This window comes from Lentinus tigrinus (assembly GCF_003813185.1).
Source record: "Lentinus tigrinus ALCF2SS1-7 unplaced genomic scaffold L226scaffold_5, whole genome shotgun sequence".
In the NCBI taxonomy this organism is placed as follows: Eukaryota; Fungi; Basidiomycota; class Agaricomycetes; order Polyporales; family Polyporaceae; genus Lentinus; species Lentinus tigrinus.
Window position 1 is genome coordinate 683,714 of NW_027137914.1, and position 21,162 is coordinate 704,875.

The window sequence follows — 21,162 nt, forward strand, 5'->3', positions numbered from 1 at the left end:
TCAGTCGTTGTCCTCGCTCCCGTCCCCATCCCCATGCTGTTCTATTGTCTGCCGCTGTCGCCGCGGCGGTCGTCGTCGCTGCAGCAGCGTGCGCGGGCGCCGTCGTGGGCAGGCTGCGAGCTGCGAGACACGAGCCCCGCAGGCGCCATTGCCACCCCGTCGGACGCCCCGGATCGATTGAATGGCCTGCAGGAGGGTGGCCCGGTATGGCAGGCGTGACTGTGCTCACTGAGTCTTCCGGAACGTGCAGCGTCTGCATGTGCGCATCACCTTCCATTCTCATGACTGCACTGGGCTGCATCACTCGCGCTATCTTCCGCACAAGCCCCCGCGAGAGCTTCGCAAGAGTGCGCATTCGCAGGTGCTCAGCCAGCTCTCGCCCAGACGCGGGCCCAGGCGCAGCCTCAGTGCTCGACGGCCGTAGCGGAGGACGCCACAGGCGGTGCAGGCGCCACCGCCGTCTCCCCGTCCTCAGCGGATCCTTGCGAACGCACGGCGAGTCGGACGTCCCATCGTACCGCCCTTCGCCGCGCCTCGAGTCTCACCTACTCTGCACCTGAGCAGCAGACCGACGGCGAAAATCCGACTGAACGCCGGCAGAGAGCTCGAGGACAGTAACGCCCTGAATTTTCCCTGTCACTCTTCTCTTTGGAGCGACCCCGGATCGCTGCATGCCTCTCAAAGCTCGGCCCTTCCTCACGTCATTTTCCCGTCCTTCCTGCCCCTTCCTCCATCCGGAAGCATTTTCTTGGGCCCTGCACGCACAGAATGTCCGAGCGCTTGGGGGTCCCATGTCCGCGCTATCCTGGCTATGCTATGCACATACCCATCCTTTCCTCCTCCTCCGGGTCACACACCACCCTCGCCCCGTCAGCGCGTCAGTGTTGCCTCCGCTGTGGCCTTGGGGCCAGTGCGGCCGGATCCTCCCTCACGTCGAGTTTAGTCACTCCATCCCCAGTGTCTGCCCAAGCGCGGCGGTCCCTAGACTCGATCTAGCCCGCTAGCTTTCTTTCCAGATATCTTGAGGGATGCCCGTGAGAGCCGTCATTGACGGCTAGGCAGACGGCTCAATTCAAGGTCGAGCCAATCTAACGCCGTGCTTTTCCGCCCGTTCTCACCGTCTCCCAAAAAGTGTCCCATTGACAACCCGTCCTCTCTCCCGGGTCCGCCAAGTGGCCATATGTGCAGGGCTCAGCCTAATGCGAGAATGTGTCACCGCACGACGTCGCACATGTCAGCCTGGCGCGCATGTGCATCGCGCCCCTCGAAAGTAGAGTTCTGGCTGTAAACCTTGTTTATCGCGCCCGCGTTTCATATGGTCCTGTATCCCGCCACACGGCTCCTCACCTTACCGCTCCATACGCACCGCTATCTGCATCTGCAGCGTTGACAATGCACTCGTGCTCCCCGTCGCCGCTGGAGGCTGCAGCGATTAATGTTGCACGATGGTCTCTCCACCCCCCCCCCCTCGGCCCGCCCACGCTTGGTTCCTGCATGCCTATTCGGAAAATTGCCCTCGGTGTCTATCGGCGCTGTGTCCCTCGGTAATTATACCCTCCTCCGCTCCGCCTCCCATCTCCCACCTTCGCCGGTTCATTCTCCTGCATCCCTCGGACGCTCGGACGCCATAGTCCTTCCACGCGGGCCGATGCCAATGTATACCGTTCGGTGCCCATATTGCGCTTGCCCCGCGATAAATTCTCGGTTCATCCCCCAGGTGAGTGCCGGCGGCGAATCTCATGCCAGGCACGACGTAATAATCCGGTGCATGCAGTAACAGTAACACGATATACGTCTGCAGCAGAACCGGCAACCGCAGGCGTATGTAACTCATATCAGATGGGCTCGCGCAGCAGGCGCTGCTGCCCGGGGGCCCCATGCCCGCAGCCCAACAGCCATGCCGATCCTCTTTCATCACCGTCGCACCCTGCACGAGCTGGGATATCCGGCTGCCCTCGTCGGACGTCCGTCCAAGAATAGGCGTCGAGAAACCGCTCTCGTGCGCAACGCCCCTCACCCGAGGTGCCAGCCCGTTCTCGCTCATTCTCCCCTGCGGCCTGACCGCGCGAAGGGATGCCTTCGACAGGGCTGCCCCTGCCCCGCGCATCGGCTTCTGGAGGCCTTGAGAACGGCCGCGAGTCTTCATGAAGCGGGAGAGACGCGTGCGTCCGGCACGCGCTTGCGGTATGGATCGTGATCTCCGTGTGCAATGTAACTTCCAGGGCTGGCCTTCCCGACCGTCCATACAGTTGATTTACACACTTTGACTGTTCAGGAGAAGCGTTCTTCCCTCTCAGCGGAAGTATTGTGCGTAATTGCAATGCCTTCAACGCCGCCTTCAGTCCGAGCCTAGCGGTGGTATTGCCGGCACTGTGCTTTATCCAAGTCCTAGAACAGACGCGGGGCGTTCCTGCTTATGCTGACGTCGTAGCTTGAACAGCGAAACCTTCGCACAGTCGCCGCTGTGCGTGTGTGTAGCATATCGCAAGACGTCATCGGACACCCCCAGGATCAGGTATGTACGTTAGACTGCGCTTCTGTGGCGCCATTCCAGCGTTCGCGTCAATGTCGCTCAGGAACTCGGCTTTGGGCATCCAGCCTCGGCACTTCGGCCCTCTGCTGAAGAGCATTATATGGGCCCTTGGAAAGAGACTTACGAGAGCGGCTGACTAGCCTTGCTCCAAGACTGTTTTCTGTCACCGATGTGTCTACATATCATGTTCGCAGACGGGGCACGTACGACCGTTCCCGACTCAGTCGGGACAGGCCATCATTATGCATTATGTTTTGGGGTCAGGTGTTGGTCGTAAATCCGTGCTATCATCTCAATTCATTCGGTTTTGGTTTTCGATTCTCATCACGAGCGAGTCAATGCAACTTGGATTGGTCACCGTCTACCGTCTACATACTAATAGAGACAGGTGCCAGGTCAGTCCAAATCTCGTTCACTACGCTATCATCATTACTCCAGCCTGCAACTTCCCGAAGCATCGGGCCCATGCGTGTACTCCGCAACTTTGTACAAGGAATGTGCGTTGACTTGCAAGTACAAGTACAAACCCTAGTAGTAAGCTAGCGATGATATATGACATTCGGACTAGCTAACCCGCCCTAGGTCTCCTTGTTCCTCTCCATTAGTCCTCAAGATGGCATACTGGACACCATACGCGCATGCGTACCCATCGGAACGCCGCCCTCACCTCCAGCGGCCAAGCAAGCTCCAGCGCCGAGCTCGCCCATCCTCCGAGTGACCAGGTTCCAAGCCGGGAAAGCAAGCCAGTCTGCCTCCACGGAGCCGGCGGCTCAGCTCAGGAAAGTTCAGACAAGACCCGCCATGACCAGGGCGCCGGGTCTCCTATCTGGAGCCGCCTGGACATATCGAGCTAGTGGGTTCCCCGATACGCGTTACAAGCTCGCCCGCTCTGACGGTGGCGCTGGCAGCGACTCGGAGGGGGCAATATGGGGCGCGCGGCGCCGGGCGGACGCTCGGGCTTTCGAGCTTGAGTTCAAAACGTGACGCCACAGTGCCCAGCCCCGGGGCCGGACACAATTGCACATAGCTATTGTGTTTGGGTCTTGCTGTTGTGGACCTTGAGGATAGCCTCGCGGAGGGTCTCCAAGGCCGTTGAGGAGTCCTGTGCCTCTCGCGAGTCGTACTTGAGGCTATCGGGCGGCGCGCGGGCGCTGGCCAGAAGGAGGACGGAGTGGAGACACATCGGTGCTGGGAACGCGACGAGGCGTCTCTCCACCTTCTCCGGTGCTTCGCTGGCTCGTGGGGCAACGATGTCGTACTCATACTGTATCGTGCACGTGCGTCGTACGCACTGTGCGTGCATTGACGAAACTGGGGCGCACATGCGCCTTCCGTCTCCTGCTATAAGGGGCGGATACAGGCCACGCCCGGAAAGGGATGGTAGCTCGCCTTGTATCGAGTACATGTTCGCGCGGGCCCATCGATGACGACTGTGCTGACGAGCGAGTCGATCCCGGTTCGCGCCGTATGTGGTGATTTTGTCTTCCAAGGGGTCGCTTCCCGTCTTCTCCAGCGTGCTTCCATATCGCGATACCGAGGTGGCTTCCCACAGCCGCTCGAGCTCGCGCGCGACTCAGATGGGACCACGAAGTTCCCGCTGTGTTCTGCGTGTCTGTGAGAACACCTCCAGGTGTCTTTCCAGCATAGCTTATCGCCACGCATTTATTTTATTCATCTGATAGAACAGACTAAAAGAATAGATTTGTGATTATGCTCACCGCGGTCTTCGATGTAGCCAGTAATTACTAGCAAGTTCTGCGTGTGTATAACTCCCGATGTGCGAAAGCAAATCGAAGGCAGCGAAGCCCCAAGGATCGGAAGGCGGACCGCCAGTGACGTCCACGCCCCATTTGTTGCAACAGGGAAGTGGAAGAAGCCATGGCTAGCCGCGAGCCACAGGAGCAGATCGCTGCACAGAACTTGCGAGCAGGGTTAGGGCGCCGCCACAGTCACGAATGCGAACAGGCGGTGACTGACCTCTGCCTCCGACTCGGACGCGAGGAAGGAACTCGGTTGGCATCGAGCATGGTGGACCCGGCGGCGCGTGACACGAGCCTTGAGGCCACCGGCCACATCGTCGTTCGAAATCACCTCGACTACTACCATCTCGCCACAACGTGCCGCTGTGGGAGAGGTCGAGCCGCTGTTCCTGTGTGAGCGGAATTGGGCCGACCTGGACCTACTTCGTGTTCGTGTTCGCATTCGTTTGGTCGGCCAGCACGGAGGCCCCTTGACGGCGCGATGCGAAGGTGATGTGTGGGCAGCGAAAAGAACGTCAAGACAGCATATATGCGATTACAGGATGTTGACGCATGTCACGAGGACCTTCCGGCATGACCGTTTCTCGTGTTCTCCGAAATATTCTCCGAAATATTCTCAGAGTCGGAGATGGTCCCGAAGTTCACGATGGCATCAACCCTGCGTACTATCCCGTCAGTCATGGTGCTGTCATCGTGAGCGACAAGATGTGTACGAACTGTGCGTAACAGCGTCTTCGAACGACATTGGAGGCGATCTAGGTGGTGTCCTGGACCGGAGAAGAGAGAGAGAGAGGCTTAGTGCGGAGGCGCAGACGGTGGCAAGGGAAGAGAAAGCTATCGTTGGGAATCGGTGGTGATCATAGCGCATGCAAGGAGTGACTGGTGACTGATTACACGAGATGGTTGGGACAACCGGTATGTAATGTATCCTGAATAGCTACGAGAAAATATGCTGTATATCAGCAATGTCAATTCACGCGATCTCCATGATATGCTCGACGTACTCACCTAAGAGGTAAACTGACTATGGGGCTACTCGGAACCCTCATGTCGCTTGACAGCCTTCCCGGATTAATTTCGTCGCCACATGAAAGCGATGTGGCTTCGAACTGCGTTGTCCTTACGCGCAGTTAGCTTGAAATGCCATGAAGTTCAAGGTAAGTGCAAGCCAATGGTCGTCGGAGTCTGTTGGCAGTGTTCTAAACGAGGGACACCCGCCTAGGCCTGCGAGCGCTTGAGTTCCGGCCGACGCCGAACGTGGCGCCTCACAAGTTCAATTGTCCTCCCCGAGGACGAACCATCGAAAGTCGAGCGCATGAATGACGATCGACGCAGAATTCACGACGTTTCACGAAGTGACCGTCACAATAATGGATTGCGTAAGGCCATGGTTACAGCAACTTGAGGACTAACATCGGGATACACTGACAGGTCACAGTCCAACAAATGTCCAGTGGGAAGATCAACTGGCACAAAATGCTCCATGAGAATCAACACGGAACAGAGTGCGAGTACTTCAAACTCTGGGATGCGAGCGGTTATTCCATCGACGGGTGCTGCGCGTCCGCAACTACCGCAGCCTGCGGTGTCGCCACCAAGTGACGAAGATATCTCTGGGGGACACATCCCCGAATTCATGGATCATTGATCCAGGCATCCCCCACCACTTGTAGTGGTCGAGACGCTCTTCCTCTTGAGCGTTTGCTGATCTTCGTCCCACTCCCAACAACCGAAGTTGTCTACACCGTCGGCCCAGGATGTCCGCGAAACCTTGCAGCATTGGCAGCGGAATATGAGCTCGGTCTCCTCTGCGAGATGCTGCTCAAGCTTCTCCGGAGACTTGAAGTTCAACTCTTTGCAGACTTCATGGCTCAGCACCTCATACCGCGGATCCTTGCGACAGTGCAGCACACACTTCGCGTACGTCCGTTTCGCAAAGACCTTTTGAGCGTCCAGATGTGGGCGCTCAGCGATCTTGCCTTCCTTGACGGCTTTCTGGATGAACTTTCGCCAGCCCTTCATTTCCATGCATTTTCCCTTCTGCATGTGGCGGGGTACCAGGTTGTCCAGCCGGCTCTGCTTCTCCGGTGGGTGGACGTCGTTCGTGCAGTAAACCTGCACCTGCAGATGGTGGGGCTTGTCGACGAACCGCACGTGGCGCTCGAGGTCGCCAGCTCTTGTATGCTTTTCCGAGCAACCAGGGACGGGACACGCGAGCTTTTCGCCTCTCCTGGCAGTTCGCGGATGAGCAGGCGGCTCCTCCTCCGCTAGGCTCGACGCAGTTTGCGCCCTCTTTGAACGCCGCGCGCGTTTGGGCTTGTGCCCGGCCGAGTATGGCGGCTTCCACTCGGCTTCATCGTACTCGTCACGAGCTGACTTGAGACGTGAGTTCCTCAACTTGCGCCGTGCGGCCGCCGGAGGCTCTTCCAAGATCGACGACTGTTCGTCAGTCGCGTCTGAGAGGGGACTAGGCAGCTCCATGCGATCCGCACTGGACGGATCGTGTTTCCTAGTCCGCTGCGCATCGCTCGGTGCCCCACCGTGAAGCGCTATGGCAGGGATCGCCATTTCGTTGTCCACGGGACGACTGACCGTCGGACGCATCCTCTTGGGCGCACGGTTGTCCGAATCGCTCGACAACTCGGCGGAGGATCGGGTTCGTTTAGAACCGCGGGCGGTGATCTTCTCTACACCCGCCGTAGAGGTCGAGGCCCCCATCTTGGGGCTTCGTGTGTCTGACGGTATCTCGGGAAGTGTGAGCATCAGAGGCGAGATGTGCTTGAATGTGGGTACGTCGCCAGATCCGTTGGACAGCGGATCCTGAGCATGGTTGACCAGGACGTCGGATGGACCAGCATCGTCACTGAACAACAACGACAGCATAGAGATGTCGTTTGTAGGCTGTCGGGGGTAGGGAAACAGCACATCGGTGGAGAGGAGCTGGTGTACACTCAATGCTTGTCTGCCTTGATAGGTCTCAAGGTAAGTGGCGGCAACTTCCTGTGCCTGGAAGCCGTTGTCAGACGAACTAGCGAATTCGTCGACATAGGGAAGGCGTAGTACTTGTAGGTCTTCTTCTGTAAGAGGCTGAGTTACCTCCACACAATAACGGACATCTGTGGCGCCGTTGTACATCACGGGCAGGATGATTTGCCCAAGTTGAGTCGGTGTGGTTCGGTGGTATGGCGGAGGGTCGGAGAACAACAGAGGTGGGAAACTGTGGCGAGGATAGGTGTGGCGAGAAGGTAGCATGTTTGGGGGCATTTATAAACATGCACTTCGGAACAGATGACTCGGAGAGTCGTCGCCTCCGACTGGTGTGGATGTGCGCGCGGCTGCTTGCACGAGTTCACTTACGGAAACCCAAGCGCGAGAGAAGAGGACGAGGACACGCTAAAGCCATAGCCCCAATGCACAGCCAGCCTCTCGAAGGATCTTTACGAATAACAGCCAGTATCATACCCAAATGCGGGGCAAGGACATGTATTTCCTTCTCACGACGAGGCGTTGGGCACACAGCTATGCGCCCACACATCCGATTTGGTCTCCAGTGGCCCACTTGCTAGGGAGCTCTTACGCACCGCCCGCCACTGGAACCATTACTCGACCAATTAGGCAAACGAGCCACGTCTCGACTGAGTCGTTCTACAGTGGAGTATGCGTCGGAATACGCGTATAATACAAGCACAAGTACATGCCAAGCAGTACTACTTCCCGTCGCGGATCACTGCTTTCGCGTCTTCCACGAACTTCTTCAGCACAGCAACGTCTTCACCATCGGGCAATGACTTCTCTATACGGTCGTAGAGGTGCGCAAATCCATGATGGACGCGTGCTTCTCCTTCTCCGAGACCGTCCCGAACGAAGGACGAGATCTCCTCCATCTCGCCTACCCACCGGTACGCCTTCGGAAGCATACCAGGAACGCTTCGCGTGATACGCTCCAGAAAGGCGGGCTGCGAATATTGCAGCTCATGCATGAGTGCCTGGGCCGTCGCTGGGGACGACTTGTGTGCAGCTGCGGAGGGACGAGGACAGTCAGCCAGAGTCTCCTAGGGTGTGGTGCTCCAGCTCACCGAGGATCATCGTGGTGGTCAGACCGATGAAGCCCTTGGTCATGCCCTATAGCTGGATCAGCGATCTGTATGCGGTTCTCCAAGTAGGAAGTTGCCTTACAGCGTACGACATCTTGAGGGCGCTGGCGTCCCCAACGCCTGCGCCTTCTCCTCGCAGAGGCACTACCCTCAGTCCCCACTTCCCGAGAGCGATAAACTCATCCAGCAAGTTCGAGTCGCCTGGCTCCGTGGACGCGTAGAATGCGGGATCGTAGTTGTCCGTCGGCGGCCCGCCAACGATGCCCGCATCCACGAAGCGGACCGCACTGCCGTCGAAGACGCGCGCGACGCGCTTCGCGGTCTCTGGGCTCACGGCGTTGCAGTCGACGAACGCGAGCTTAGCGTTCGGGCTGGCTTCATCGTACGCCTTCTTGAACTGCTCCGCGAACGAGAGAGCAGAGCTAGGCGGGAGGATGCTTAGGACCCATGCCGCACGTTGGGCGATAACGTTGAGTGGCGCATCTTCCATCCCGGCAGCCTTGGCCCGTTCGACGGATGCAGGCGAGCGGCCCTCGAGGGTCGTCAGGACGGTGCAGCCTGACTTTGTGAACTTGTGGGCGACTGCAGCGCCCATCGCTCCAGGCGCGATGATCGCGATCGTCGGGGGAGAGGAGGACATGGTAGCAAACAGTGCGCGAGTAAGTTGGAGCGATGGGATGCACAACCTGACTGATAGAACTGCTGAATCGGTGTATGGTCCCAAAAGGAGTCCTCGTGCGATGACCGTCGCTGCACAAGTGGCGACAGGAGCTCTGATACGGGCGACATGCCGAGTAATCGCGGGCGGCCGAACATGATAGAGCATGGCGATGGCGAATCGGTGGTGCTATATATCGTGAGAGCACCGGTCTATGGCCAATACAACACGGTCCGGTGCACTTTATTTGGCTCAGCTCGCTCACACAACTGTCTCAGCGATGAGGCGGCGTAGGGAGAAATCAGCATTGGCCCAGTTACCTACTTCAAATCACTGTACAGTCTCAACGAGTCAAATACATGAAAGTGTCAACGCGAACCTTTCCTGATTACTGCGAGGAGGATGCGGGAGACAACAAAGTGGCGACATCCTGCAAACAAGCGAAGAGCTCGAGCAGTGATGCTGGATCTGGAGGACGATCCGCAACAGCGTCGCTTGATGCCGGTTCGGATGACAGCTGGTCTTCCAGTCCACAGTCGAGATAGTCCATTTCTTTGAGGTGGGCGCGACCGAGGGATGTGACTCGGACATCCTCGTGAGGCTGAAGTTCTGCGCCAGAGTCCGCAAAGGAGACGCGCTCACGATCCGAGGAGGCGTGGAGCACGGGAGAGTTCTCTGTAGTAGTCTGCGAATTCTCTGCGTGTGCATCCGCGCCCATAGTCCATCGCGGTTTCTTGCACGCGACACTCGCGGCAGTCTCACCTGTACGGCGCCGACGCTTGCTGTGCTCGAGAAGTTTGGGACAGATACCATTAGGTGGCGCTTCAAGAGAGTATTGCGTCCGAGAAGGCGGGGCAGTAACAGGGCCCGGATCGATTGGTGCATGGTAGCTCGGAACGCCCCAACTGAGGTCAAGAGGAGGAGGGCTCGACCGCATGTCGGGATAGAGCATGGCGACAGCATCCATCGGAGAGCTCGGCTCCTCGACTGGTGTACGGGGACAAAGGAAATGTTCTTGAGTAACCCGCCAAGGCGCGGGCGCATCCTCGTGAACCCAGGATGGCATTACCACAGCTGTGCTAGTGACGAAGTCGCCGTCGTCGTGTATGTGAGAGAAGGTAGAGTCGGACATGTTCAGAGAAGTGAGGGTCAGGGGCGGAGACCCTGAGTGGCAAGGGAGCAGGACAGAGTGGACTGCGTCTTGATTGAGAATTGTGAAGGATGCGGAAGTGTTGACGTGGACAACCGCGCATTTTATACGTCGCAGCACAGCCTAAACAAAAGAACTTCTGCGGATCAGCACATGTATGCGAGGCGAGAGGTGAGGTACAACCTTGTACACGACACCGCCACGAGCACGGCGACGAGGTGTTGAAGCCTGGGTCTTTCGCAATGTGGCGTGCGCGTTGTCAACCCCGTCCACCCGTTGTCGGGGGTCTCAAGGGAGATATTGATCAGATACTCTGGGAAGTCATGTAGTTGTATGCGTGGTCTTTAGCTGGCGCCAGGCATTTATCGCCACAATCTCAGGCACTTCTGGCGTCTGGTTGCCACGGCGCGAAGACTCCCGCTCCTTGTTCCCTGCGAGCTCAAAAGTCAGCATGCACACATGGCAGTGGTGTGATTCAAAAATATATGGCTTGACTGCTGACAACAGAACTAGTCAAACACAGTGACAATAACGTATCAAACGGATAGTCTGCACTCCACTCATGCACGGGCATCTGTCTGATGTCCCAAAGGTCCTGAACAAACTCGGAATTCCTGGTATATATCATCCCTTATATCATCGCCCAAGTGAAGAGCGATAGCAGACCCGCAGCAGCGACGGCAACGTAGTTACGTGTGTTGATCACAGCGCCGTTGGAGCCACTGCTGCTGTCGCTGCCACTACCGCTGCCTGTGGAGCTGCTGGCAGCTGCCGAGCCGGAGACCGTACCAGTGCCAGCGGCAGAGGTGCTCTCAGGCGTGGCGGTCGCGAGAACCGTAGTGCCGGCAGACACGGTAGCGACAAGGGTGTCCGAGGAGGAGGAAAAGGCCTTCACGTAGTTGATCTCGAAGAACGCATCGGCGTAGTTGGTACCGTTGTTGATGACGTTGTCGAGGTACTGGAATGGCAAGTGTCAGAGAACTGCACGCGAGGTACATGACGTGGTCGCACTCACGCAGGCGGTTTGGGAGCCATCTCCGCCACAAGTCTGTTGGTATACATTGGGCAAGCCAGCCCTACACGAGCGGAACGTCTGTCAGCTTGTGTGGACGAAGGAGAGCATCGTCGATACACGCACCAGTCACCACAGAGCGCGATATTGATGACCAGCTGCTGGGGCGTGAAGAACTTGCTGACATCGCAAGAAGACGTGCTGTACTGGGCCGAAGGTGTGCCCCAAGAAGAGGGGTCTACCGAGTTGGTGGCGCTGGTGACGTCCGAAGGGACATCCTTGCGCTACAGGGAATCCTTGACGTTAGCAACTCCCCTGAAGGGACGGCGGGCATACACGTACGCTCCAGAACCAGATGCTACGGGAATCGGGTAACGTGAGTCTCGCGCCAAGAATCAGAGAGAAAAGACACGCACTTAATGCCGGTTGTATCAAACTGCGTAGCCCATACTCCACCGCCTGCGGAAGCGAAGGCAGAGCCGTAACTGTTGTCGGCCTTCTCACCGACGGTGCAGCCAGCGCCCTGGGAGCAGTCCGTTCCAGATTGCGTGCAGCCAGACAAGGTATGGATGGCCATCTGGTTGGCGGGCATGAGGTTGACAGCCTCGATAATGTCAATTTCACCGCCGTCGGGCCAGTTAGGTCCCTTGGTCCAGAAACTCGGCCAAACCTAAACAATCGAATAAATACAAGGGAAAATGGGGAGTCAAGTCTTGCGACTCACCGAGCAGCCGAAGGGGAGGTGAGTTGCGTCGAAAAGAAGCACGGTACCGAGAGGGAAGTAGTCCTTGGTTTCAATCCTGACCTGCGAGCCAGAAATCAGTACGGGCACGCTCCGGCAATGCGTTATGAACGCACCGAGTTGCGCTTGTAGTTGTAGGGAACAAAGCTGGTATCATCGACCTTGATAACGGCGTGTCCCGCGTCGTTCACATACGCGAGCTTGGACGAGGTTGCGTTCGCCTGATCGACATATGTGACATCGCCTACCAAGTGTTTTGCGCTTGTCTCAGGCTGGTCCCTGTTCAAACTTCAAGAAGCGTTGGGCACGTACCGTTGGTAAGATTGTCATAGTTTCCATAGAACTCCCATCCGTCGAAGAAGTTGGTGCCCGAGTACTCCTTGACAAGGTTGTAGGCTGCGAAGACTGGTGTAGTCGCGAAAAGAGTGGATGCCAGCGGGATGGCTAGGCGCATGTTGGTTATGAGACAGACGGCGGAGAAGACGGCCGACAAGTGAAAGTTGAAGATGGCGGGACAGAAGGAAGAGGTGTAAACGCCTCAAGGTCGGCAAATGCTAGAAGAGGCACCGAGGGCGCTCATAATGATCACCGGCGACTGTTGACCGCGATATGTAGTCGATCGGCGCGGTGGCGGTACCGCTCCTGCTTTCGACAACTGTTGCCTGACGACCGCGACTACAATCACTGCGTGAGGAGGGTCTGTCGGGAGGTATGTCAGAGATAAACGGAGAGGACCCGAGATGACCTCGCGTTGTCTCGGGATGGATGTCCGAGGCGTCCTGGGCACCTGGGGCGGTCTGAGAGGCTGTCGTTGCACCGTTTGGAGTCGTGCGCAGGATGTGCGTCTGCGTGTACGTTGTTGCTAGGTACTATAGCGAATGCAGCTTGTCTCGGAATGCCTCTGAACGCCATTGGCGCTCGCGCCGACCGCCCCGGAGCGGCCGTGCCTGTTCGATGGCTTGACTTCGCACCGTCATCCTCTACCGTCAACTCTTGGCTCGTCGCAGATGTCTCTCTGGCCAGGCTTTCTGAGTAGCATAAAATGGCGTTCTTCATCTCTGTTTGGTGCTTCGCGCCTTCACGCCTAAACAGCTGGACTTCTATCAACATGGTCGCCACTCATCCTGATCATTCTTCCCTGAGGCCCCGCACCCGCGTCTTGCCCTCGCGACCTCGCGTCCCATCTTCTCGGCACTTGTCACTCACCTCAAAGCCTCTCAGGCTTCTTTGCCCAGATCTGACTGCAGAGCAAGCAAGGCGGCACCCCATGAGAGAAACGATCGCATTGTACGTCAATAGCCAAGGGGTAAGTCATCCGTCTTTGCTGCTATCCACTGGAGCCTGCGTCTTTGACTTGATACACGTCTCGCTACTCTATGTGCTTGTGGTTGATCTCCACCGCTACAAGGGCGTCGACGCTGGCGCACGCGCTGTATCCCTCAAGCACTAGTGCTCCTCAGGCTGGCGCATTCCACCCCCTTTGACGTCCTGCTTGTGTTCATGCTCCTTGATGATAGATTCGTCACAAAGTGAACCAAGCACAGGTACGAAATTTTCGCTTCCTGCCTATATCGCTTGTCTGATCTTTTTTACAGGACCTCTGTCGAGTGATGACGAGATGGCAGCGCGTTCGGCGGTATATCGATCTGTTGTGTACGAGTACATAGTCACATCTGTATTTGTATCGGATCTGTACCATACTGCGACAATATATCTATATATAATATAGGCTGGGGTTTGTCTTTGCGCCTCTCTCCCGCTCGCCCCGTTTGTCCCACCGGCTCATCGTCTTACATGTACATTAGACATCAGTAGCAGAGACAACTGAGATGGTAAGAACGTTTGCGGGTTCTCTCGTCCTCGCGCAGGAGGGGGTTTTTGCGTATCTAGATCGACTCGGCCATCACGGCCATCAAAGTGTGTAAATATTCGCAAACATAACCTCAACTGGTGTACACAGAAGTTATTCTACACATCATACACTGTGAGATGGGTCGACTTATAGATACCTTGGGTTCACGTATTCTGGCAGCATGTGTCCAAGGAGACTCCCAAGAGAACGGGGGGTTCATCGTCACCGTAGGTAGCACATCTAATCTTATCATCTAACACCCAGGTATCTATCACTCTGGGTCCTTACCTTAGGCTTGGATTCGACGAGAGCATTGCAAGCCCAAAGATTAGAGCATGGTTTCTACACCAGCCTATATTATATGTAGATGGACCATTCCCCTGTGACGGCCACTCTTAGTTAGCGATTGTTTCGTTTACTTACAATTGTTATCTTTACGTTTCATTCTCAGCTTACAGTACTTTTCTACTCGATTCAGATTCAGTTGATCATCACACTCATCGGACTTTGGTGTTACTATTAGTTGTCTGCTTGATGTCTTACTTGTAAAGTTGTATATGTAAAGGCGAGCGCTATCATACACTGTTCCACTCTCTCCACTCTGCGTGAACTCCAACAGTTTCTCTTGCGAGAAACGTGTATCCAAACAGGACCCAGGCGTAGTACAAAGTTCATCATCGTTGCACCCGTGCGTAGCACGGGTTGATGTCTAGTCTGTTAACAATCTTGTTGCTGCACATCTGGGATCTGTGTGAAGTGGAAAACCAAGCAGATCGTATTGCTGTCTAGGCTGTGTCCGATATGCTCGTTTAAGCTTGTCTCGTACCGCCCACCAGAGACCATCTCTGCACCGGCACCAGAGACAACCAGGAATAACCTCGGTTTCCTCTGGTCCCCTGACGAGACCATCTCGCAATGGGCCGTCAGGACAAATCCCGACATCGTATCCGCTTGTCTCTGACCCCCCTCCCGAGAGACCCGTCTCACGCAGTGAATGCATCCGCCCAAAAATACCCTCCTCGACTATGGTAAGTATGATATGTTCATCATGTATCGTTGCATGAGAGGAGGAGGTTGCACGATGTCCACACTATATTCACCACGGCGTTGGCCTCGCTTCAGCTGTCTTGAAGCGGACCCTGGGTCCCTCCTCCTGCGCCTCATTTCGACCGGATCGGCGGTAAGAAGGATCGGAGAGTATGGAACGAAGTGCGGTCAGCTGGCCAGCACGGATTGTGTCATGACCAGCACCGTATCCGATGTATGCTGTCTGGGCCGGATAGGAGGGGTTACTGGTAGGATGCCACCAGTTGGTATCCGGCGGACGTGCCCTGAGAAAGAATTCGCCTTCCCCATAGTCGTCGCCGTCCTCTGACGTGTTATTAGGAGTCGGAGGTGGGGGGATCTCGAATGCAGGCCCAGGACTCGCACGCGGAGATATTATGAAGCTGGGGGTCGCCGGACTTGGCGGGATAAAGCTTGGGCTTGAAGGAGGACGGGATCTCAGAATTGACTTGATAGGATGCGTGACGATCCCGGGACCAAATGGTTGGCCGTCTCTGTTTGGAGGAGGCGGCGGCGGAGGGGGAGGAGGGATGCTTGAGCTTGGGGAAAGCACGGGAAGTGGGGGAAGCGGTGGGATGATTGGAGACGGAGACATCTCCTCGGAGTAAGGAGTACCATAGCTAGAGAGCGACCCGATCTCAGGCTCTGTCACCGACGTCCTCGACAGCCAAGACGGCGGCGGAGTCTCCCACGGAGCGGCATCCCACTGGAGGGGAGGGGATTGTACTGTTGTGACCGAGGATGCGTCAGAAGGGCTGTACTGTCCCATGAGATGGGAAGCGTGGTCGATGAACGTGATGTCCATTGCGTACGCTGCCCGCGGAGGGGCTTCGCCGACACCGTGATCAGCGAGCGGTGTGGGTTCAAAATACCACTCGGTGAACTTCAGCCTGAGGGACTTGCTCAGGTGGTTGAATGTGAAGATCTTCTCCCCATCCTCCCAATTTTGTACGTGGTACTTGTCGCAGTCTGCAATAATACTGCTAATGCCGCTCCACTGCCCCGAGTCGGCCGAACCACGCTGTTGTTCCTGTATCGTGCACCAGTCTATGATGGCCACGTGAAGTGGCCTGGCATTTCGAGGAAAGGCTTGATCGTCGCAGAGTTCGAAGCCGATCTTGATGTATTCGGGAGCATTGATTGTTGTCTGATCCTGCCAGAACGCAATACTATAACGTTGGTTGGTACTGCGCACAGCTATGGGGCTACCCTGGGTGACGCATAAATCCGCGAATACGTAGCCAGCGTCGGTAAGGCACGAGGAGGTATATCGAGGGATGATGATATCACAACTGCCTGCAAAGGGAGAATGCCTTGGTCCGGGTATGCCGGGAGACGCGAGAGCAAACCGGAGTGGTAGTCGAGTTGTGATGCGGAGCGGACGGTGAAGGACATAGATATTCTCCCAATGTGCGACACGTCTTGGAGAGGATGTACAGAGATGGCTCAGCACTGCCGGATGCAGGAAAATGAACCTGGGGAACTTCTGGCGTCGAATCACCGAGCGTGGAGCGGAGTATTCCAGCGGAGACACAGCGGAATCAAGAGGTCGAAAGGCATATCCACCCACGCTGTATTGGTTCGGTTCATTCTTAGAGAATAGAACGAGTGCCGGTATGCTACCCTGCGGATTCTGGCATGCCAGGAGAGCAACGATCACAGTTACTTCGTCGCCAGGCTCTCCTATATCAAGCTGCATGATGGGAAGCCTGGCACGTAGACCGTAGCTGGTGGTGATATACTGTGGAGGTTGGATGTCTACTACCGACAAACGCTGAGAGAACCCCTGTAGGGACATGGGCGACAAGCCTGTGGAATTGTAGAACTCGGTAGTAGAAGGCGCAAAAAGGTAGGCGGAACGTGGCGGAGGAACGGAGGGGTCATTGTCTACTGTACTGACAAGTAGACGTTGCGGGTCGGAGGGGGATTGCAGAGAGATAGAGCTGCCCCACGCGAACAGCGACTGATCCGGAATGCGCCGGAGTATCTCCTCCTGAAGCCTGATAAATGCCTGATTTCCTTCGCCATAAATGGTGGGCATATGGATGCCGAAGATGCCTAGGAGCGAGTACGCTTCGTCCTCCACCCGGGTGGTCTGCCTCTCCGACGCCCAGGACATCCGCTCGGCGATGCTGACAGCGTCGAGGGACTCCTCATGCGTCAGGACTGCTCGACTGATGTGCGTAATCTCCTCGATGACGCGTGCGAGGACGTGCTTCGTCCCGAGCACAGTCCAGTCCTTCGAGAGGAACACGACGAAGCGAGGAGCAACGAGCTCCTGCAGAGTCCAACCCCGCTTGAACCACTTGCTCGATCGGAACTTGGACCTCTCTCCGGAAGGATACTCGTGGTCCGGTACGTCGTGGAGGTACGCGTAGCGTACGCTCGCTTGAGCGTACCACTCAAACATGGAGTTTACCGCCTCGGAGAGCTCGGCGCTGCTCATCTTGTTGATGCAGCAGGTGTCGATCCAGATATACTGGTAGCCATGAGCGCGCGCGAAAGCGCAGGCACTCGCGATCTTGGACCAGAAGGCATGGTTGCCGTGACCTTCTATATATGCTTGGACCTGTTCATCGTCGGGTTCGCTCCCCAACGTGCGCTCAATTTCTGTATGCAGCGCCTGGATGTCCTGCATTGTATGAACCAGATAAGCACTCGGTATAATAATCCCATAAAGCATACCATACCTGAAAAGACGGTTCGCCCAGTGCGTTCCACACGTGTGATACAGCAGCATATCGTACTTGCGATGGATCGTCAACTGAGAATAGGGCAAAGGTTGTTGCGTCGAGGAGCCACATCTCTGGGATCGTCAGTAAGAGTGTCACACATTGTTCATTGCACTCGCCTTGATACGTGGAGAGCACGGATCGAGAGGGATATATGTAGTCGTAGCAAGAGCAGTGTCATGATGTCGCCCAGGCGTTGCCAATGGACCGTGGGTTCGTGGCGGTGTTCTGCGTACTCTACATCGGATCAGGACGGGCCTCTTTGACTTGAACGTTGACCGTTGTACGATGTTCCTTAACTTAACTCCGACTGTATTCGTGACAGCAGATCACCTCTCACCGGTGAGTATCCATGTGAAGACGTACCTGGTCACGCACCGCGGACGTTCACTTTCAGGTTCTGGGTATCGAGCGGGAGAAGTCGCGTCGTCGGAATCGAAGCTACGTGTAGGCGCCCATACAGGTGCGTGTCCACTCGGCCCCGGCAGACGCTAAGTTCAAGCTCCTTCCTTAGCCATGTCGACCCTCAAGGGTCTTTCACGGTGGCAACAGCGAGGCGCAAAGGTCACCTTGATAGCTGCATAAATAGGCTAGGCTGCGAGTCGTCCCACCACCGTGCACCGTTGAGCACTCCCAGGCCATGAACCATCTCTCAAAATTCACTCGCTTTGCTTGCCACTCCCGCCTACTAGCCCCAGAGTGTTCATCTGACACTTCACGAAGGGTTTTCACCCGACGATATTCTTTGATACCACGCAACGCACCGTCGACGCCGTCTACTCAGGGTCGTAGCATGCTCCCGTACTTCGTCGGAGGTCTCGGGGGCGTAACTGCTGTAGCTCTCATTGGGGAGCGCACCTCCGCATCCTCGAACTTATGACTGCAATTGCTCACGTAGCAACCAAACATCTTCTGGACGGCAGGGTACGGATACTACCACTTCTCTGGGGCCAAACAAATGGTGGACGGGGTCAGGGCGGTAAAGGACCGCTACGTCGAGACGAAGGCCGCCGTCGCAGAGAAGCGCGAAGTGGCTTGTGACAAAATGAGCGAGGCAGCTGTAACAGCCAAAGAGATGGCACTACAGAAGCGGACAGATCTGAGGGAGAGATGGGCTGCTCGCCGCAAGAACGGCAAGGAAGAGCAAGACGACAAGGAGCAGCATGAGGTGAGGCTGACCCACTGGCAGTCACTCGGAGAGGTGGAGGTTCCTAACTCGCGTTCTGCAGGACCAATGAACTGAAGACGTTACAACGGCCTGTCCGAGACCATTTCATGATGGTCATTTTCGTTGACGTCGATTGCTCTGTTTGTTTTGCGTTTATGTATCACGGCTATTGAAGGGTTTGCTCTGTCACACGGCGTGCTTTACGCTCTTCTTGCGCCAGTGATTCTTTTCTACGACTCATATCCTCAAGGATCACCGCGTTGCTCACAGGAGTAGGTGTCGCACACAAGATCATGGCGCATGATACAATTACATGGACGAAACTGCCTGGACACTTGCCAAGTGGTGAAGAGCAGCTACTACACAGGTATGAACGATACGAGCAAGGAGTGACGGTACACAGGTATGTCCTGGTGTTGACACAGTCATGGAGCGCAGCTCATTCCGTATGATACCGATGACGATCGGAAAACACGGGGGATGTACGTGTAGACGCCATCGCGCGTAGTGCCTCGGTGTTATCCAGCCTATGAGAAGCGACGTTAGAGGCGCAAGCTTACGAACACTGGGAGTAATTACCTTCTCTCGCCTTGACGACCTTCGTGCTATCGTACATTCCTGCGAGAATCTTGCCTTCTTCGGCCTATGGCAACTTGGAATCAAGTCAGCGACTGGTGTAACGAGACGTTGCGGGACACTAAGGATGCTCACCTAAAGCCATGGGCGCCGTATACTATCGTACAACTCTCTTTACTTCTCAGTGGCTCCAACTGTAACGCAAGTGAAGTTAGAACTGTCGTGAGTCTGCACAAGAGCAGAGGCGTACACCTATAGACTGCATGTGCCGTATACTATCGTACACTTTGGATTCTTCCTAACTTCCTCTCGTCTCCGCTGGACGTAAGCGAGGTCAGCAAGAAATATTGCACATGGAAGGGGTAGCTCACATAGAAATGTGGGTTTTCGGGCTCTTTTCTTGAAAATCAGGAAGATGTACAGAACTGGAGGTCGTCCGGGATGTTACACGAGGCGCAGCTCTTCTGTCGAGGAGAAACCGACGGCGAGCGGCAAACAGGCCGGCGAGTAGGACGAAAGTTGAGATGTGGATTGTGGCCTTGTTTCCTTCGGGTTCGTATGGGCAACATGGCCAGCGGACAATAGTAGTTACTCACGATGTTGAACAGATCCATGTTATTGCGCGATGTTATCAAACTTCTTCTTTCCTTCCTTCTCGACTGGCACAAGAGCAATGTCAGCCACCGCTGCCTGCGGGCAGTGCATGGACGCACTTACTTGATGTCGTGGGTTCCAGTACATATATATCTTGCCTGGCTTGCTTTCCGCCTGGTATTGTGTATGATCTAAACGAGTGAGTTGTCAGCCAACCGTTTAGAACATGACGTCGGCGGACGAGAAAGATGGAGAAGGGAGGGAGGTGCGAAAGGTGCGTACCTGACGTCCGGCGCCGTGCTATATTGGTTTAGTTTCGCAACGCTTCTTTGGCGTGCTCGCCATCGACGCTGATGGGGGCGTACGCGTATGAGCGTCGCAACGAGGATGAAAACGCAGGAAGGACAAGGGATGGGCACTCAAGTACTCACCGACCGTCCTGGGCGGCCACCAGGGCTTGTGCACTTGATGAGGATGGCTAACGTCGACGACTGTGATGTCCTGGGGTATTTCATTTGATGTCTTGACTGGGAGAGACGATGTCAGCCCAGTCCCGACGGCAGGGTCCTAGCAGGGTCGTGCGATAAAGGGGATTGAAATCATGTACGGACGGGAGACAGAGTGTAGGACATAGAAGGCATAGAACGGAAGACAACGACGATGTTACACTCACCTGTACCTCCGGGTGAAACGAAAACTCCAACAACCGGGGGTTGTATCCTGAGCAGTGAGCAGCTCTGATGAGCGGCGAGAGCAATAGAGCATACGTAGAGGGACTCACCAGCCGTCCTAGGTACCTCTTCATCCGCTCGGCCTGCGTTGCAGAGCAATGCTAGCTTGCGATGTAGGAGTCCATTGGAGAGAGCAAGTCGGAGGATGGAGGGTCCTCATATCCACCCTGCGGAGGTGCGGTTGGGGCTGTCACTACTGGCACCCACCGTGGTCAGCCTCAGTCGTGGCCGGCTTCCAGTTTCACCTCCGATCCCTTCCGAGTATGCGTAAGGATCGCCAGTGGTGGCCGCAGATGATACATTGCATACGAAGAGTATGCGCAGCGATACTGCCCCTTGCTCAGGTGCGACTTACCAGCGCGTCGCGGAGTCGAATCAGGCTGCCGAGAACACCTGGTGGGTCCGGACACATTTCGCAAGCAACCTCGGATGTATCAAAGATGTATATCGAATGGATCTTTGAGTCTCGGATTAGCTTCGAGGCCAAGCTGCCAT

The 21,162-nt window shown here is 56.0% G+C and overlaps 8 protein-coding genes across 8 annotated transcripts; 4 read left to right on the plus strand and 4 right to left on the minus strand.

Moving 5' to 3' along the window:
* The first annotated feature begins 1,247 nt into the window (after positions 1-1,247).
* On the plus strand, positions 1,248-2,443 carry L226DRAFT_288922 (uncharacterized protein). The gene is made up of 2 exons (XM_067673610.1): positions 1,248-1,717; positions 1,802-2,443. The coding sequence occupies exons 1-2, from the start codon at positions 1,436-1,438 to the stop codon at positions 2,195-2,197; spliced, it is 678 nt and encodes a 225-aa protein (XP_067538878.1). The 5' UTR covers positions 1,248-1,435; the 3' UTR covers positions 2,198-2,443.
* A 521-nt stretch (positions 2,444-2,964) lies between these two features.
* On the plus strand, positions 2,965-3,810 carry L226DRAFT_288956 (uncharacterized protein). The gene is made up of 2 exons (XM_067673611.1): positions 2,965-3,067; positions 3,116-3,810. Exons 1-2 carry the CDS (start codon positions 2,999-3,001, stop codon positions 3,515-3,517), a joined length of 471 nt encoding a protein of 156 aa, XP_067538879.1. The 5' UTR covers positions 2,965-2,998; the 3' UTR covers positions 3,518-3,810.
* Positions 3,811-5,934: 2,124 nt separating this feature from the next.
* On the minus strand, positions 5,935-7,545 carry L226DRAFT_610251 (uncharacterized protein; the record flags this gene model as incomplete). The annotated part of the gene is made up of 1 exon (XM_067686137.1): positions 5,935-7,545. The coding sequence occupies one exon, from the start codon at positions 7,543-7,545 to the stop codon at positions 5,935-5,937; it is 1,611 nt and encodes a 536-aa protein (XP_067538880.1).
* A 455-nt stretch (positions 7,546-8,000) lies between these two features.
* Positions 8,001-9,027, minus strand: L226DRAFT_457375 (6-phosphogluconate dehydrogenase C-terminal domain-like protein; the record flags this gene model as incomplete). The annotated part of the gene is made up of 3 exons (XM_067675363.1): positions 8,001-8,311; positions 8,370-8,415; positions 8,470-9,027. The coding sequence occupies 3 exons, from the start codon at positions 9,025-9,027 to the stop codon at positions 8,001-8,003; spliced, it is 915 nt and encodes a 304-aa protein (XP_067538881.1).
* Positions 9,028-10,656: 1,629 nt separating this feature from the next.
* On the minus strand, positions 10,657-12,819 carry L226DRAFT_481036 (uncharacterized protein). Its single transcript, XM_067676915.1, has 8 exons — positions 12,262-12,819; positions 12,066-12,193; positions 11,932-12,012; positions 11,624-11,877; positions 11,550-11,565; positions 11,334-11,491; positions 11,211-11,271; positions 10,657-11,153 (listed from the first exon to the last, which is right to left on the minus strand). The coding sequence occupies exons 1-8, from the start codon at positions 12,401-12,403 to the stop codon at positions 10,827-10,829; spliced, it is 1,167 nt and encodes a 388-aa protein (XP_067538882.1). The 5' UTR covers positions 12,404-12,819; the 3' UTR covers positions 10,657-10,826.
* A 108-nt stretch (positions 12,820-12,927) lies between these two features.
* Positions 12,928-13,572, plus strand: L226DRAFT_531659 (uncharacterized protein). The gene is made up of 2 exons (XM_067680120.1): positions 12,928-13,493; positions 13,545-13,572. Exon 1 carries the CDS (start codon positions 12,992-12,994, stop codon positions 13,397-13,399), a length of 408 nt encoding a protein of 135 aa, XP_067538883.1. The 5' UTR covers positions 12,928-12,991; the 3' UTR covers positions 13,400-13,493; positions 13,545-13,572.
* Positions 13,573-16,549: 2,977 nt separating this feature from the next.
* On the minus strand, positions 16,550-17,670 carry L226DRAFT_543716 (HET-domain-containing protein; the record flags this gene model as incomplete). Its single annotated transcript, XM_067682218.1, has 3 exons — positions 16,550-16,607; positions 16,819-17,489; positions 17,557-17,670. 3 exons carry the CDS (start codon positions 17,668-17,670, stop codon positions 16,550-16,552), a joined length of 843 nt encoding a protein of 280 aa, XP_067538884.1.
* Positions 17,671-18,391: 721 nt separating this feature from the next.
* On the plus strand, positions 18,392-18,836 carry L226DRAFT_567971 (uncharacterized protein; the record flags this gene model as incomplete). Its single annotated transcript, XM_067684109.1, has 3 exons — positions 18,392-18,433; positions 18,497-18,766; positions 18,828-18,836. The coding sequence occupies 3 exons, from the start codon at positions 18,392-18,394 to the stop codon at positions 18,834-18,836; spliced, it is 321 nt and encodes a 106-aa protein (XP_067538885.1).
* Positions 18,837-21,162: the final 2,326 nt, after the last annotated feature.